This window comes from Salmo trutta, chromosome 34 (genome assembly GCF_901001165.1).
Source record: "Salmo trutta chromosome 34, fSalTru1.1, whole genome shotgun sequence".
Classification (NCBI taxonomy): Eukaryota; Metazoa; Chordata; class Actinopteri; order Salmoniformes; family Salmonidae; genus Salmo; species Salmo trutta.
Window position 1 is genome coordinate 11,266,358 of NC_042990.1, and position 13,148 is coordinate 11,279,505.

A 13,148-nucleotide genomic window follows, 5' to 3' on the forward strand; every position below is an offset into this window, starting at 1 on the left:
CTTTATAATGCTGTGGATAAGAGCCCCTGTTAAATGAGTGGAATATAACATTGTGTACTGTACTGTATATCAGCATGCACTGAAGGATGCCTCTGTGGGCTGTTTGAACCCTCTATACTTCTAGCCTTGAAAGTAGCATTGAGTAACCGTTCCCCTGTGCATTGTGACATCCCCTTTGACTCAATAAACAGAACAGAACGATCGGTAAATGAGACAGAATGGGGTGTATTTGTTGTAGTAAATGAAATTGAGGACTCTTACCTCAAATATGCATTGCCCCGTTCAGTATCAAAATACTTTTATCTTTGCTTTTTGGGCTTGATGAATTAAGAGCATAATCACACAGGAAATTACAAATGGCAAAAGGAGTGCTTTCCATGCATTTCCAAAACATATTTCAATAAAGTGTCGATTTCAAGTCAAACCCCTAGCACCACAAGTAGAGGTCAACAAGGGTACACATGCCATATCTGACATACAGTACAGGCCTATGATGAACATGGAATCACCCTGTGCACTCACCCTCCCATGCAAGGGTGTAGATATTGGGAAGGATGAACAGTAGACTGGGGGTCCTCCCCCAGAATCTTTGTTTACATTTTAAAATGCATTTCCTGTAATTCTACACAGTTTTCCATGTGGCTGACATACATTTTTGCAGTGAAAATCGAACTTTTAAAAGTTAATATTATGTTAACGCATACCCAAATAATGTTGTTGACCCATCCTATACTTGTATTTGTGGCTACAGCATGAATTGGAGAAGAAACAAAAACACTTAAAAAAAATAAAACACCTCAAAATGCTTGGTATTTAAAAAATACTGAGGAGGATGAGCTGGCCAATCAGCGTTTTACTCGCATGAATATTTTTAATGACCAGTATGCGCCCACACAATTCCGTTGGTAGGGTACACCCACAACATTCCAACACAGAAAAGCTGCTTTTTAACATACTTAATTACAATATTTTGGAAGGAAAACTATTTAACTTATATTGTAATTAATTATAGGTCATATTTCATAGAAATCTGCTAACACTGGACACTTACTTTAAAGGTTGACTTTGAGCAATAACTCAAAAGTAACGGCTTTAAACTGTATAACTGATCAATGCACAATCATACCAGGTAGTGCATAAAAGCCAAAATAAATTAATAAATAGATATTTAGCTACAGAAGTGCCATTTCTTACTGATCTCTACAGCTTCCATCCCCCCCAAAATATGTGAAATGACATCAACACATACTGGAGGAGTTACTGGCTAGCTACAAGTGGCTATCTTAGCTAACGAACTAGCTATGCTGGTCTCAGCGCACATGACCAGAATGACACATTGATGAACCACCAAAAGTCTTGCCAAAAGTCGACCATTAAAGCTAATTAATATTTTTTTAATAAATTATTTGGGGACAGTCTACCTTTTCTGAATATTGGGGGGGACATGTCCCCCCATCCCCCTGGAAATGTCGCTATGGTCCCAAGGCCAACAGTTCTTGTTGTGGAGTTTTCAAAAAATATTTTTACAGCTGTTATTTCAACATAAACTGTAGTTGAGAAAGTGTTATAAAAACCCACCCCTTCTCTCTCTGAGCGTCTCTCTCTCTCCCTCGGTCATTGCGCGGGTCGTGCGTAGGAGTGAACCCACAGTTTAGTGCTGACTATGGTTAACAGATCATCTGCCAGCAGCACCATTGTACCAGAGCGCAGCTGTCACCATTACTTAATCCGCATTGGTTTGCAGCAAAAACCAAATTGAGCAAGACAACTGAACAGCGCTGAACCCCAGCGCCCTGTCCATCGATTCAGAACGGTCAGGGTGGACTTTGCCCACCATTTTTTTCACACTTTTGGGGAATGCTCTAAGAGGATACGCTATTTGGAACATGTTACTGGGAAAATTGGTACGGTAAGATTGTTTCATAATTGTTGTATTCTGAAATGTAGTCATGAAATTCTTGGATTTATTTTGGGCAACCTGACAAAATGCTAAATGCGTCCTTGCAACAGCCGCCCAGATCTTGCAAGCGAGCTATAAGAAAACGTATGTAATGATTCATCCTATGCATAATGCATTAACAACGAAAATAAACAACTGATGAATAGGCAAATTGTCGGTAGACTACATACAGTCTGTAAATAGTGGCACAGTCACTTGTTTACCCGGGAAAGTAAACATGCTAAATTGGCTAGTGATTAATATTTTGTATAGTCATGTAAGTCTCCGTTATGTTCTGCAACACATTATTTTTAATGTTCTTAATTGATGCCAGCTTTTATTTCAGAGTAAATGTTTCAACTGAAACTGAATTGGCCTATGTGTCAGATGTATCATTTTAAGTGCAGCAGTTCAGATGAACTTGAATCAATATCGATGCAATCAATGAGTGACAGGAATCGTCTGCTCAGACTGATTAGCTTATATAATGAATCACATTCATTTAAGTTTTATCTTCGCTGACACAAATCTCAGTATCTGCTAAGATTTTTGTTTTAGACACTTTTACATAGCCTGAGCATAGAAAATACACAGGGTGGTCTAATCAGGGATCAAATTACAAAGATTGTGAACATAAAGGGCTTGTTTGGACTAATTTAAACGATTGTCTATAACTTTCAAAAAGACAATAAACAGGGGGATCGTTTTCAAATAGAGATATTTGTGTATGAAATATTTTGCCATGATAATCAAGTTATACATAAATTCAGCTATTCTGTCCTCCAATTGAAAAACAAACCTCTCTTCAAACTTCAAACCGTGGGCTGCTCATGGAATAACAAAAGGCAACCACTAGTTGAGTACTTGAGTACTTCAAGGTAAACAATATTATGTTCTTCTCTTCAATGATACTCTGGTTTGTTTGACCATATTTCAAGCTCAACACATACACTAGTAATAACAGAATATTTGTCAATATGATGGTGCTATCATCAGACCTGAGTCAAATATAGGCTATAGGTCAAATGCTTTCAACTAGCCTGTTTAAGGCCACTTGATTTTGGGACTATTCCATTGGTTCTATTGTACAGTGTAGGCTAAATCATGCTCAGCTTGAGTATTTTAATGTAGTTGACATCAACCAGTGTACAAATATCTAAGTTGTCACAGTACCTACCTATAACTGGTATTTTTGTACCAGTAAAAACGGATTTGGGGATTTGTTTGAAGTAAATCAGGTGGATTACCTAATGTTCTAGGCTTGACTCCTTGATTCTGATGCTGCGCGTACAGCTTTAGGATGACGTCTATCTCTTATTCTCAGGCAGCTGTTCTCTTCGCAGTCCTTACGGGATCCAGTGTTAGTGTGGCGTATGTCTTTCAAGCAAGTCGACCTGGAGAAGATGCGGGATCTCCGCCCCAAACCAAAAGTGAGACATGGATCGATGTGTTGCCATCTGGCCTTTCCTGCTCTGACACAGTTGACTAATAATGGTTTTATTACAGTATAATAAAATAGAGAGCAATAGAACTGTTTTGTCCATTCAAGGATGGAAATTGTTCGTTGGCATCACCACTGTACCTTTTCTTCCATATTGCACCTTTTCCTGGAACAGTAGGCTAATAGACTTACAGTAGTAACCCAATATTTAAGATTGACGTTACATTTTCTGCAGCCCGGTTGCCTTTAGCCTTGGTCATTTGTGTTGTCATGATGCCATAGCCTATTATGTGTAGCACACAAACTGTGTTTACCAGGCTACATTTTCAGTACGCTGAAATCTTTGCTAGTGAGTATGGTGTCCATATTAAGGACACATCCATGGAAGTTGTGTCAATCACTTGTTGGTGTGTTGGTGTGTCTCGTTAGCGTTGTGCTAATTGTGTTCTGTTGTCCCAGCTATCTCAGACTCCCTGTGGGTTAGCTCAGCAGGATCATGTAAGGGCAGATGTTTTGAATTGGAGGAAGCTTTACCGCCAGGTTGCAGATGTGACAACTTGTGCAAAACCTACTACAGCTGCTGCTCAGATTTCGACGAGCACTGTTTAAAAACAGGTTTGTATACCAGTTTGTCTTTGAACTGTTTTCTTGTACTGTATATCTTACTCTGGTGCTATGGTGTAATGAAGGAATAAGGCCCAAGCGCTGTAGTATATGTCTAATATACCACAGCTAAGTGCTCTTCTTAAGCACGACGCAATGCAGAGTGCCTGGATTCAGCCCTTAGCCGTGATACGTATATTGGCAACATACCACAAACCCCCGAGGTGCCTTATTGCTAATATAAACTGGTTAACAATGTAATTAGAGCAGTAAAAAGACATGTTTTGCCATACCTGTGGTATACGGTCTGATATACCACAGCTTTCAGCCAATCAGCATTCAGGGCTCAAACCACCCAGTTTATAATCCCCAATATGCACAGAGTATAACCATCCACTACTGTTAAAAAGAATGTACACCAAATTAAACAATGGTTGATATTGAATTTGCTTTCTGATTTTGTGTGTGTGCATGAGTCATGACTATGGTTTTGTAGTAGCTAGTTGTTGATGCTGAATACAGACTCTTATGTCCCTTCCCTGGTGCAGCGGGAGGCTTTGAGTGCAGTGAAGATCGCTGTGGGGAGACGAGAAACGACGACCATGCTTGCCACTGCTCAGAAGACTGTCTGGAGAAAGGAGACTGCTGCACCAACTACAAAGCCCTCTGCAAAGGTACACACTCGAACTAGGGATGTATGAAAGGCTTTGGAAGAAAGTGAATTTAGGTCAGTTCATTCCGTATTGGACACACAAGGGAACCAAATGAGAAGGCAGTCGGTTAGAAGGAAAAGTAGAATGTGGTCTTTGGGTTCTTGCGGTGCATTTTTCCTTTGGACTGCATTAGTTTCACGTTTGTTGTTTACACTACAATGAACCTATAAAAAGTTGTGAGTCTCTTATATACGTAGTAACTTTCACGTTCTACATCAGGGGTATTCAACTCTTACACTCGTGGTCCGGAGTCTGCTGGTTTTCTGTTCTACCTAATAATTAATTGCAGTCCCTGATTAAAGGGCAACAGTGAAAAAGACGCAGTGAAACGGGCTTCGTGGTCCAGGGTTGAGTTTGAGGGTTCTACATTGCATACATGTTTTCTATTCTTCTCACACTCTGACAAGCTTTGATCATCCAAATACTTTCAAAATTAAGAAGTGGAACTTTGCAACAAGCAGTGTGAGGGAAATTCTTCTTTTGAATCAAATTCCAATGCACCGGCAACAGACTTTTGCAGACTTGCGCTAGACTTTAACTTTTGAAATTCTCCTATTGCAGGAGACACTAAATGGGTGGACGATGAGTGTGAGGAGATCACAGGCCCTGAATGTCCTGCAGGGTAAGTTTGAATCAAAAACGTTAATGATTTTATCCTCAGAAACAGTGACAGTGGCTTTATGGTCTGGGGGAAAGGGGCAGCCGCTGAGCAGTCACCTCCAAATTGGACTGGAACCAGTAGCCCTGTGGGCACCTTTTGACCTAACACTACAAGGCCATATGGTTCCCATATAATTTGTGTAAACTAAAGAAGTGACATCCCATCAACAGCTAATTTTCCACGACAGCTTTTGAGTATTTGGTCCTTATTCCCAGTTTTATCCGCCCTCCTCTGATCATGCTGTCGGTGGATGGGTTTCGGGACTCCTACATGAAGAAGGGCAAAGCGGTGATCCCCAACATGGAGAAACTGAGTAAGTCACTCCCACTCTCACCTTGACACTAGATAAACCATAGTGTAGCTATACTGTTGTTGAAGGCAGACAAAGTCAGGAACCCAAGCGACTTAGTTACATATCAATCAAATTTATTTTATAAATTCCTTTTTTACATCAGCAGTTGTCACAGAGTGCCTTACAGATACCCAGCCTAAAACCCCCAAAGAGCAAGCAATGCAGAGGCAGAAGCACAGTGGCTCGGAAAAACTCCCTAGAAGGCATAAGGGTTTCTAGGAATAAAACAACATCCTACTCTACTCTACTCTACTCTACTCTACTCTACTCTACTCTACTCTTAGATTTTAGCCAGGAATGGATGAGGTGAAGTGAGGTGCTTTCACTTTAGATTTCATGCAGTGTGATGAAAGATTCTAGGCTACTGATAATATATTGATCATTTGCTAATTTCTTTCCATATAGGAACATGTGGCACTCATGCACCCTACATGCGACCAGTGTACCCCTCCAAAACTTTCCCCAATTTGTATACTCTTGCCACGGTATGGTTACTTATTCCGATTCATGTCCATATGAATATACCACTGTTTTATTGAAACTTGAAATAAAATATGTTTTCAATTAGATGGTTTCCAATTTCCAAGTCATATACATTGTAACAACATGTAACAACATTATAAAAACATTGTAACAACTTTTATACAGATCTTCGTCAATTATGTTTCGCTGGTAAATCTATGAGTTGTGATGTTTTCAAGGGGCTATATCCCGAGTCTCACGGAATAGTGGGCAACTCCATGCATGACCCCGTGTTTGACGCCAACTTCAGCCTGAGGGGGAGGGAGAAACTGAACCACCGCTGGTGGGGTGGCCAACCTGTGAGTGTATAGATACTGTCCAATTCTTCATGCTTACACAGTTTTTAAACTTCGGGAAATACACTAAAGGTTTGCAGAATTACAATGACATTTCTCATGTAAGATAGTAACTTGGAGCAGCATCAAGTTGTTAGGAATGGAAAGATAATAAGTGAATGGGTTTTTTGCATACTGTATGCCTCATGTTTTATATCTGTGCTTGGAACATTACCCGTTTCCTTGTATCTGTAGATCTGGATCACTGCAGAGAAGCAAGGGGTGAAGGCAGGAACCTTCTTCTGGCCTTGGTGAGTTAACTTGGTCTCTTTGTCAATTACTATTTTGACCTTCAACTACGGTGGCCTGTTAGAGCAAAATTACAACAAATAATTGATCAGTTGATTAAGAAACCTAGAGCATTAATTATTTATAAAACATGAATACTGAGTTGTGAAACTTAATATAAAGATGATAATAAGGGTCAATATAAATAAGTTGTGATTTTTCTGGAATAATGCATTCATTTGCATATCTATTAACTAATAATGACGAGGGGGCTGGTCCTTCCTGCGGCACATCCATACAAACAATCCCCCCCCCCCACACAATCAGACACATTGGCCATTGAGCTTCCAAAACATGGTAGCCCAGAGCCCAGTTTGTTTTGCTAGCGAGTTTCACTGATTAGCATAAACACATGTTAGACTGCCAGGCAAACACTTTGGTTGATATTTCTTTTTGCAAAATAATGTACCCTCATAACATGTAGTTATTCTAGAACTAAGTCATGAGATACTTGCAAGTATACTTGACTGACATGCCTGTGTCGTTGCAGGGTGATTCCACTGGAGAGGAGAATCCTGACCATCCTGCGTTGGCTTAGTCTTCCTGACGATGAGAGGTTAGATATTCACCCCCAATGCTCATTAAATATGAACATCAACCTGCGCCAACCTCACTTCCACCAATTTCCCCTAAAGACTCAGAGATGGACTAAGCTACTCAGCCTTATAAGAGCGTTAATAGATAGAGAACCAAGCTGCTGTACTGTACTGAATAGGTCAGAGGTTGAGCTGTGTGTCTGTGTGATATTTCTAGGCCCTATGTATACGCCGTCCACTCAGAGCAGCCCGACACGTTCGGACACAGACTGGGACCCTTCAGCAACGAGGTGAGCTCCTTTGATTGGGCCAGACGTAACCTGGTCCCCAGTCCCGAATTGGTTCGACAGAGAGAGAGAGCCGGCTGGTGGACGAGATTAGGCCAGAGATAGTTGATGGTCGCTATGGGGCGGGGTGGGTGTTGTGGGGGGAGGGGTTCACGTAAGAGCAACTCATCTTAAGGGGACAAAGAGCTAAATCATGTTGCGGTCTCTAACTTTGGTGATATTTACGCATTTTTACGCATTAAATATTGTAAATACAGGTAAAATGTTGTCATGAACCACAAATGATGAATTCCAGAGATTGTTGTTGAGGTATGACTTACTGTATAGTAACCTTTGTGTGTTTTGTGTGTTATAGTTGGACAACCCCCTGAGGGAGATTGATAATGTCATTGGTCAGCTGATGAACGGCCTGAAGCAGATGAACCTACACCGCTGTGTCAACATCATCGTCGTTGGAGACCATGGTATGGAAGAACGGACCACAACGAGCCTATGTCTTCTCTGGTTAACTGACCTAATAACATTGTGAAAAAAATACATATTTACCTTGTTGTAATCTTGTTATTTGATGTCTGCAACCAGAAAAACATTTTAGAACCATTAAATGAAGATATTATGAAGTCTCATGTCGACTTTTGTTCCATGGGAAATGTTAACTAACCTTGGCTTATGCGTAAGGGCCGTCATTGTAAATAAGAATTTGTTCTTAACTGACTTACCTAGTTCAATAAAGGTTAAATCAAAAAATGAAATAAAAATAACTTTTCTCTTTCTGCCCCTAGGAATGGAGGAGGCCCACTGTGAAAGGACTGAGTTCCTCAGTACCTATCCTGTGAACGTGGACGAGATCAATCTGATCCCTGGATCTCTTGGGAGAATCCGGGCCCGGGATCCCAAGTCAACCACCTGTGAGTTACACAGTACTGTAAGAGAATGGCCATAGCTGGATAGATGTGTGAACTAGAATGTGTTCACACATCTTTCTTTCTTTCTAGTATATATTTTCCTATATAGCTGTTTTACTTTTTTATGTTTACTTTTTTCAGATGACCCAAAAGTAGTTGTGGCAAATCTTACAGTAAGTACACATGAAAAATTTGCGAAACAAAACAATTATTATGTTTTGTTAGTTATTTTGCTGGCTGTGTAGAACTTCCTGTAAGTCATCTACTTGTGCGATCACGGAGTCCACGTAATGACCTTGTGTTACAGTGTAAAATGCCAACCCAGCACTTTAAGCCTTACTTGAAACAACACCTCCCAAAACGGCTTCACTACGCCAACAACCGCAGAATTGAGGATGTCCACTTACTCATGGAGAGAAAGTGGCACATTGCCAAGTATTGTATTTTTCTACACTACTAGTACTATCAACTAAACTCAGCAAAAAAAGAAATGTCCTCTCACTGTCAACTGCATTTATTTTCAGCAAACTTAACATGTGTAAATATTTGTATGAACGTAACAAGATTCAACAACTGAGACATAAACTGAATAAGTTCCACAGACATGTGAAATTGAATAATATGTCCCTGAACAAAGGGGGGGTCAAAATCAAAAGTAACAGTCAGTATCTGGTGTGGCCACCAGCTGCATTAAGTACTGCAGTGCATCTCCTCCTCATGGACTCTACCAGATTTGCCGGTTCTTGCTGTGAGATGTTACCCCACTCTTCCACCAAGGCACCTGCAAGTTCCCGGACATTTCTGGAGTGAATGGCCCTAGCCCTGACCCTCCGATCCAACGGGTCCCAAACATGCTCAATGAGATTGAGATCTGGGCTCTTCGCTGGCCATGGCAGAACACTGACATTCCTGAAATGCAGGAAATCACGCACAGAATGAGCAGTATGGCTGGTGGCATTGTCATGCTGGAGGGTCATGTCAGGATGAGCCTGCAGAAAGGGTACCACATGAGGGAAGAGGATGTCTTCCCTGTAACGCACAGCGTTGAGATTGCCTGCAATGACAAAAACCTCAGTGCGATGATGCTGTGACACACCGCCCCAGACCATGACGGACCCTCCACCTCCAAATCGATCCCGCTCCAGAGTACAGGCCTCGGTGTAACGCTCATTTCTTTGACGATAAACGCGAATCCGACCATCACCCCTGGTTAGACAAAACCATGACTCATCAGTGAAGAGCACTTTTTGCCAGTCCTGTCTGGTCCAGCGACGGTGGGTTTGTGCCCATAGGCGACGTTGTTGCCGGTGATGTCTGGTGAGGACCTGCCTTACAACAGGCCTACAAGCCCTCAGTCCAGCCTCTCTCAGCCTATTGCGGACAGTCTGAGCACTGATGGAGGGATTGTGCGTTCCTGGTGTAACTCGGGCAGTTGTTGTTGCCATCCTGTACCTGTCCTGCAAGTGTGATGTTCGGATGTACCAATCCTGTGCAAGTGTTGTTACACGTGGTCTGCCACTGCGAGGACGATCAGCTGTCCGTCCTGTCTACCTGTAGCGCTGTCTTAGGCGTCTCACAGTACGGACATTGCAATTTATTGCCCTGGCCACATCTGCAGGCCTCATGCCTCCTAAGGCACGTTAACGCAGATGAGCAGGGACCCTGGGCATCTTTCTTTTGGTGTTTTTAGTGTCCTACGTTTTCATAACTGTGACCTTAATTGCCTACCGTCTGTAAGCTGTTAGTGTCTTAACGACCGTTCCACAAGTGCATGTTCATTGATTTATGGTTCTTTGAACAAGCATGGGAAACAGTGTTTAAACCCTTTAAAATGAAGATCTGTGAAGTTATTTGGATTTTTACATTTACATTTTACATTTACGTCACAAATTATCTTTGAAAGACAGGGTCCTGAAAAGGGCCGTTTCTTTTTTTGCTGAGTTTAGATTAAGTTAAAAAGCATTGTATGGAATTTGGGGACAAATTGGCATTTATCTAATGCTTTTTATTTTGTATATTCTATGTGATAAAGGAAAGTGCCTGAAAACAGGAGGCATCCTGGGAGATGTGGTTTCTTTGGTGACCACGGATTTGACAATAAGATAACCAGTATGCGGGTAAACCACTTAAATAAGAATTCTATTATTGTAACATTTTCCAGATATCATATTCTTAGCTGCTTGTGTTTACATTGTTTCCAATGTTTGTTCCCTGTATAGACAATCTTTTTGGGCTACGGACCAAGCTTTATGTTCCAGACAAAAGTGGCAGAATTTGAAAGTATTGAGTTGTACAATGTCATGTGCGGTACGATTTCTTTCTGTTCTTAAGTGCTATTAAGAGCTTATTTGTTGGCACCACCCCCTTACTCTGAAACAGATATTTACAATAAATATTTCATAACTAGGAAATTGAAAGTTTCAGTGGAAACTTTGTTCCATTCTAAATCAATCTCATATGCCCTTCTCTCTCAGACCTCCTGGGCTTGACCCCTGCCCCTAACAATGGAACCCATGGCAGTCTGAATGACATGCTGAAAGCCCCTCCTTTCACACCCACCATGCCAGAGGAAGTGACCGCTCCCACCAGCTCTGACACATCCTCTGCCACAACCTACGACCTGGGATGTAGCTGTGACAATGAGGTCAGTGGGGAGGTCATGAGTGGGAACCAACTCAAAGAGTTTTATTGAGTAACAGGGTCGGGGTCCATTCCATTTTAAACCCCTAAGGTTGATGTCCGATAAATGCAAGTATATATGGAGACTGTTTAGTGTCAAAAATAAGGGGATAAATATATGTAAAAAAAAAAAAAAACTAAAGCAAATGTTTCCTGATCTTTCTCTTGGGTGGCAGGTAGCCTAGCGGTTAAAAGCATTGGGACAGTAACCACAAGGTTACTGGTTTGAACCCCTGAGCTGAGTAGGGGAAAAATCTGTCAATGTGCCCTTAAGCAAGGTACTTAACCCTAATTTCTGCTGTAAGTTGCTCTGGATAAGAGCGTCTGCTAAATGTAAATATAGGACAGACACTTCAGAACAAGCTTCCTTTTCATTTTTTAGGGGGGACTATCTGCTGTTCCATGTAGGGAATCTGTTATTCAATGTGTTTGTATTGGTCCCATGATTCATGAGCTGAAATAAAATATCCCAGAAATGTTTCATACGCACAAAAAAAGTATTTCTTTCAACAACAAAAAATCACACATTTGTTTACATCCCTCTTAGTGAGCATTTCACGTTTGCCAAGATAATCCATCCACCTCACAGGTGTGGCATATAAAGAAAGCTGATTAAACAACCTGATCATTACACAGGTGCACCTTGTGCTGAGGACAATAAAAGGCCACTAAAATGTGCAGTTTTGTCACAACACAATGCCACAGATGTCTCAAGTTTTGAGGGAGCATGCAAATAGCATGCTGACTGCAGGAATGTCCACCAGAGCTGTTGCCAGAGAATTTTATGTTAATTTCTCTACCAGCTGTAATGATGTACGCTGAGAGTCGGGAAGCAAGTTCAAGGAGTGAAGACATTTAATAAATAAACGAACATGAACAAAACAAGAAACACGAACAGTGCACCAACATGAAACAGATACAGAAACAATAACGCCTGGGGAAGGAACCAAAGGGAGTGACATAACTAGGGCAGGTAATCAAGGAGGTGATAAAGTCCAGGTGAGTGTCAATAAGCACTGGTGCGTGTGGTGATGGTGACAGGTGTGCCTAATAATCAGCAGTCTGGTGACCTAGAGGCCAGAGGGGGAGTATTCGTGACACCAAAGTCGTTTTAGAGAATTTGGCAGTACATCCAACCGGCCTTACAACCACAGACCACTTGTAACCACGCCAGCCCAGGGCCTCCACATCCAGTTTCTTCACCTAAGGGATCATCTGAGACCAGCCACCTGGACAGCTGATGAAACTGTGGGTTTGCACAACTGAAAGATGTCTGCACAAACTGTCAGAAGCCGTCTCAGGCAAGCTCATCTGCGTCAAATGCTCTCCTTCGTTGGCCACTGGCACGCTGGATAAGTGTGCTCTACACGGATGAATCCCGATTTCAACTGTACCGGGCAGATGGCGTCATGTGGGCGAGTGGTTTGCTGATGTCAACGTTGTGAACAGAGTGCCCCATGGTGGCAATGGGGTTAAGGTATGGGCAGGCATAAGATACGGACAACCAACACAATTGCATTTTATCGTTGGGAATTTGAATGCACAGAGATACCATGATGAGATCCTGAGGCCCATTGTCGTGCCATTCATCCACCTCCATCACCTCATGTTTCAGCATGATAATGCGCGGCCTCGTGTTGCAAGGATCTGTACACAATTCCTGGAAGCTGAACATGTCCCAGTTCTTCCATACTCACCAGACATGTCATCCATTGAGCATGTTTGGGATGCTCTGGATCAACGTGTACGACAACATTTTCCAGTTCCCACCAATATCCAGCAACTTCACACAGCCATTGAAGAGGAGTGGGACAACATTCAACAGCCTGATCCACTCTATGCGAAAGAGATGTGTTGCACTGCATGAGGCAAATGGTGGTTTTCTAA

At 41.8% G+C, this 13,148-nt stretch overlaps 1 protein-coding gene across 2 annotated transcripts in view; it reads left to right on the forward strand.

Moving 5' to 3' along the window:
* The first annotated feature begins 1,601 nt into the window (after positions 1–1,601).
* enpp2l (ectonucleotide pyrophosphatase/phosphodiesterase 2-like) overlaps positions 1,602–13,148 on the forward strand; it is a 36,972-nt gene continuing 25,425 nt past the window's right edge. Inside the window, exons 1-19 of one of the 2 annotated variants that reach the window (XM_029731814.1) lie at positions 1,602–1,904; positions 3,264–3,369; positions 3,840–3,995; positions 4,532–4,657; positions 5,258–5,318; positions 5,573–5,670; positions 6,115–6,194; positions 6,411–6,530; positions 6,762–6,817; positions 7,345–7,410; positions 7,608–7,680; positions 8,033–8,141; positions 8,460–8,585; positions 8,724–8,755; positions 8,890–9,017; positions 10,615–10,699; positions 10,802–10,889; positions 11,057–11,266; positions 11,526–11,539. In XM_029731814.1, the coding sequence (XP_029587674.1) occupies positions 1,887–1,904; positions 3,264–3,369; positions 3,840–3,995; positions 4,532–4,657; positions 5,258–5,318; positions 5,573–5,670; positions 6,115–6,194; positions 6,411–6,530; positions 6,762–6,817; positions 7,345–7,410; positions 7,608–7,680; positions 8,033–8,141; positions 8,460–8,585; positions 8,724–8,755; positions 8,890–9,017; positions 10,615–10,699; positions 10,802–10,889; positions 11,057–11,266; positions 11,526–11,539 (1,752 nt within the window). In that variant the 5' untranslated portion in view covers positions 1,602–1,886. The remainder of the gene's footprint in view (positions 1,905–3,263; positions 3,370–3,839; positions 3,996–4,531; positions 4,658–5,257; positions 5,319–5,572; positions 5,671–6,114; positions 6,195–6,410; positions 6,531–6,761; positions 6,818–7,344; positions 7,411–7,607; positions 7,681–8,032; positions 8,142–8,459; positions 8,586–8,723; positions 8,756–8,889; positions 9,018–10,614; positions 10,700–10,801; positions 10,890–11,056; positions 11,267–11,525; positions 11,540–13,148) is intronic. The other variant, XM_029731815.1, reaches the window with a different exon arrangement.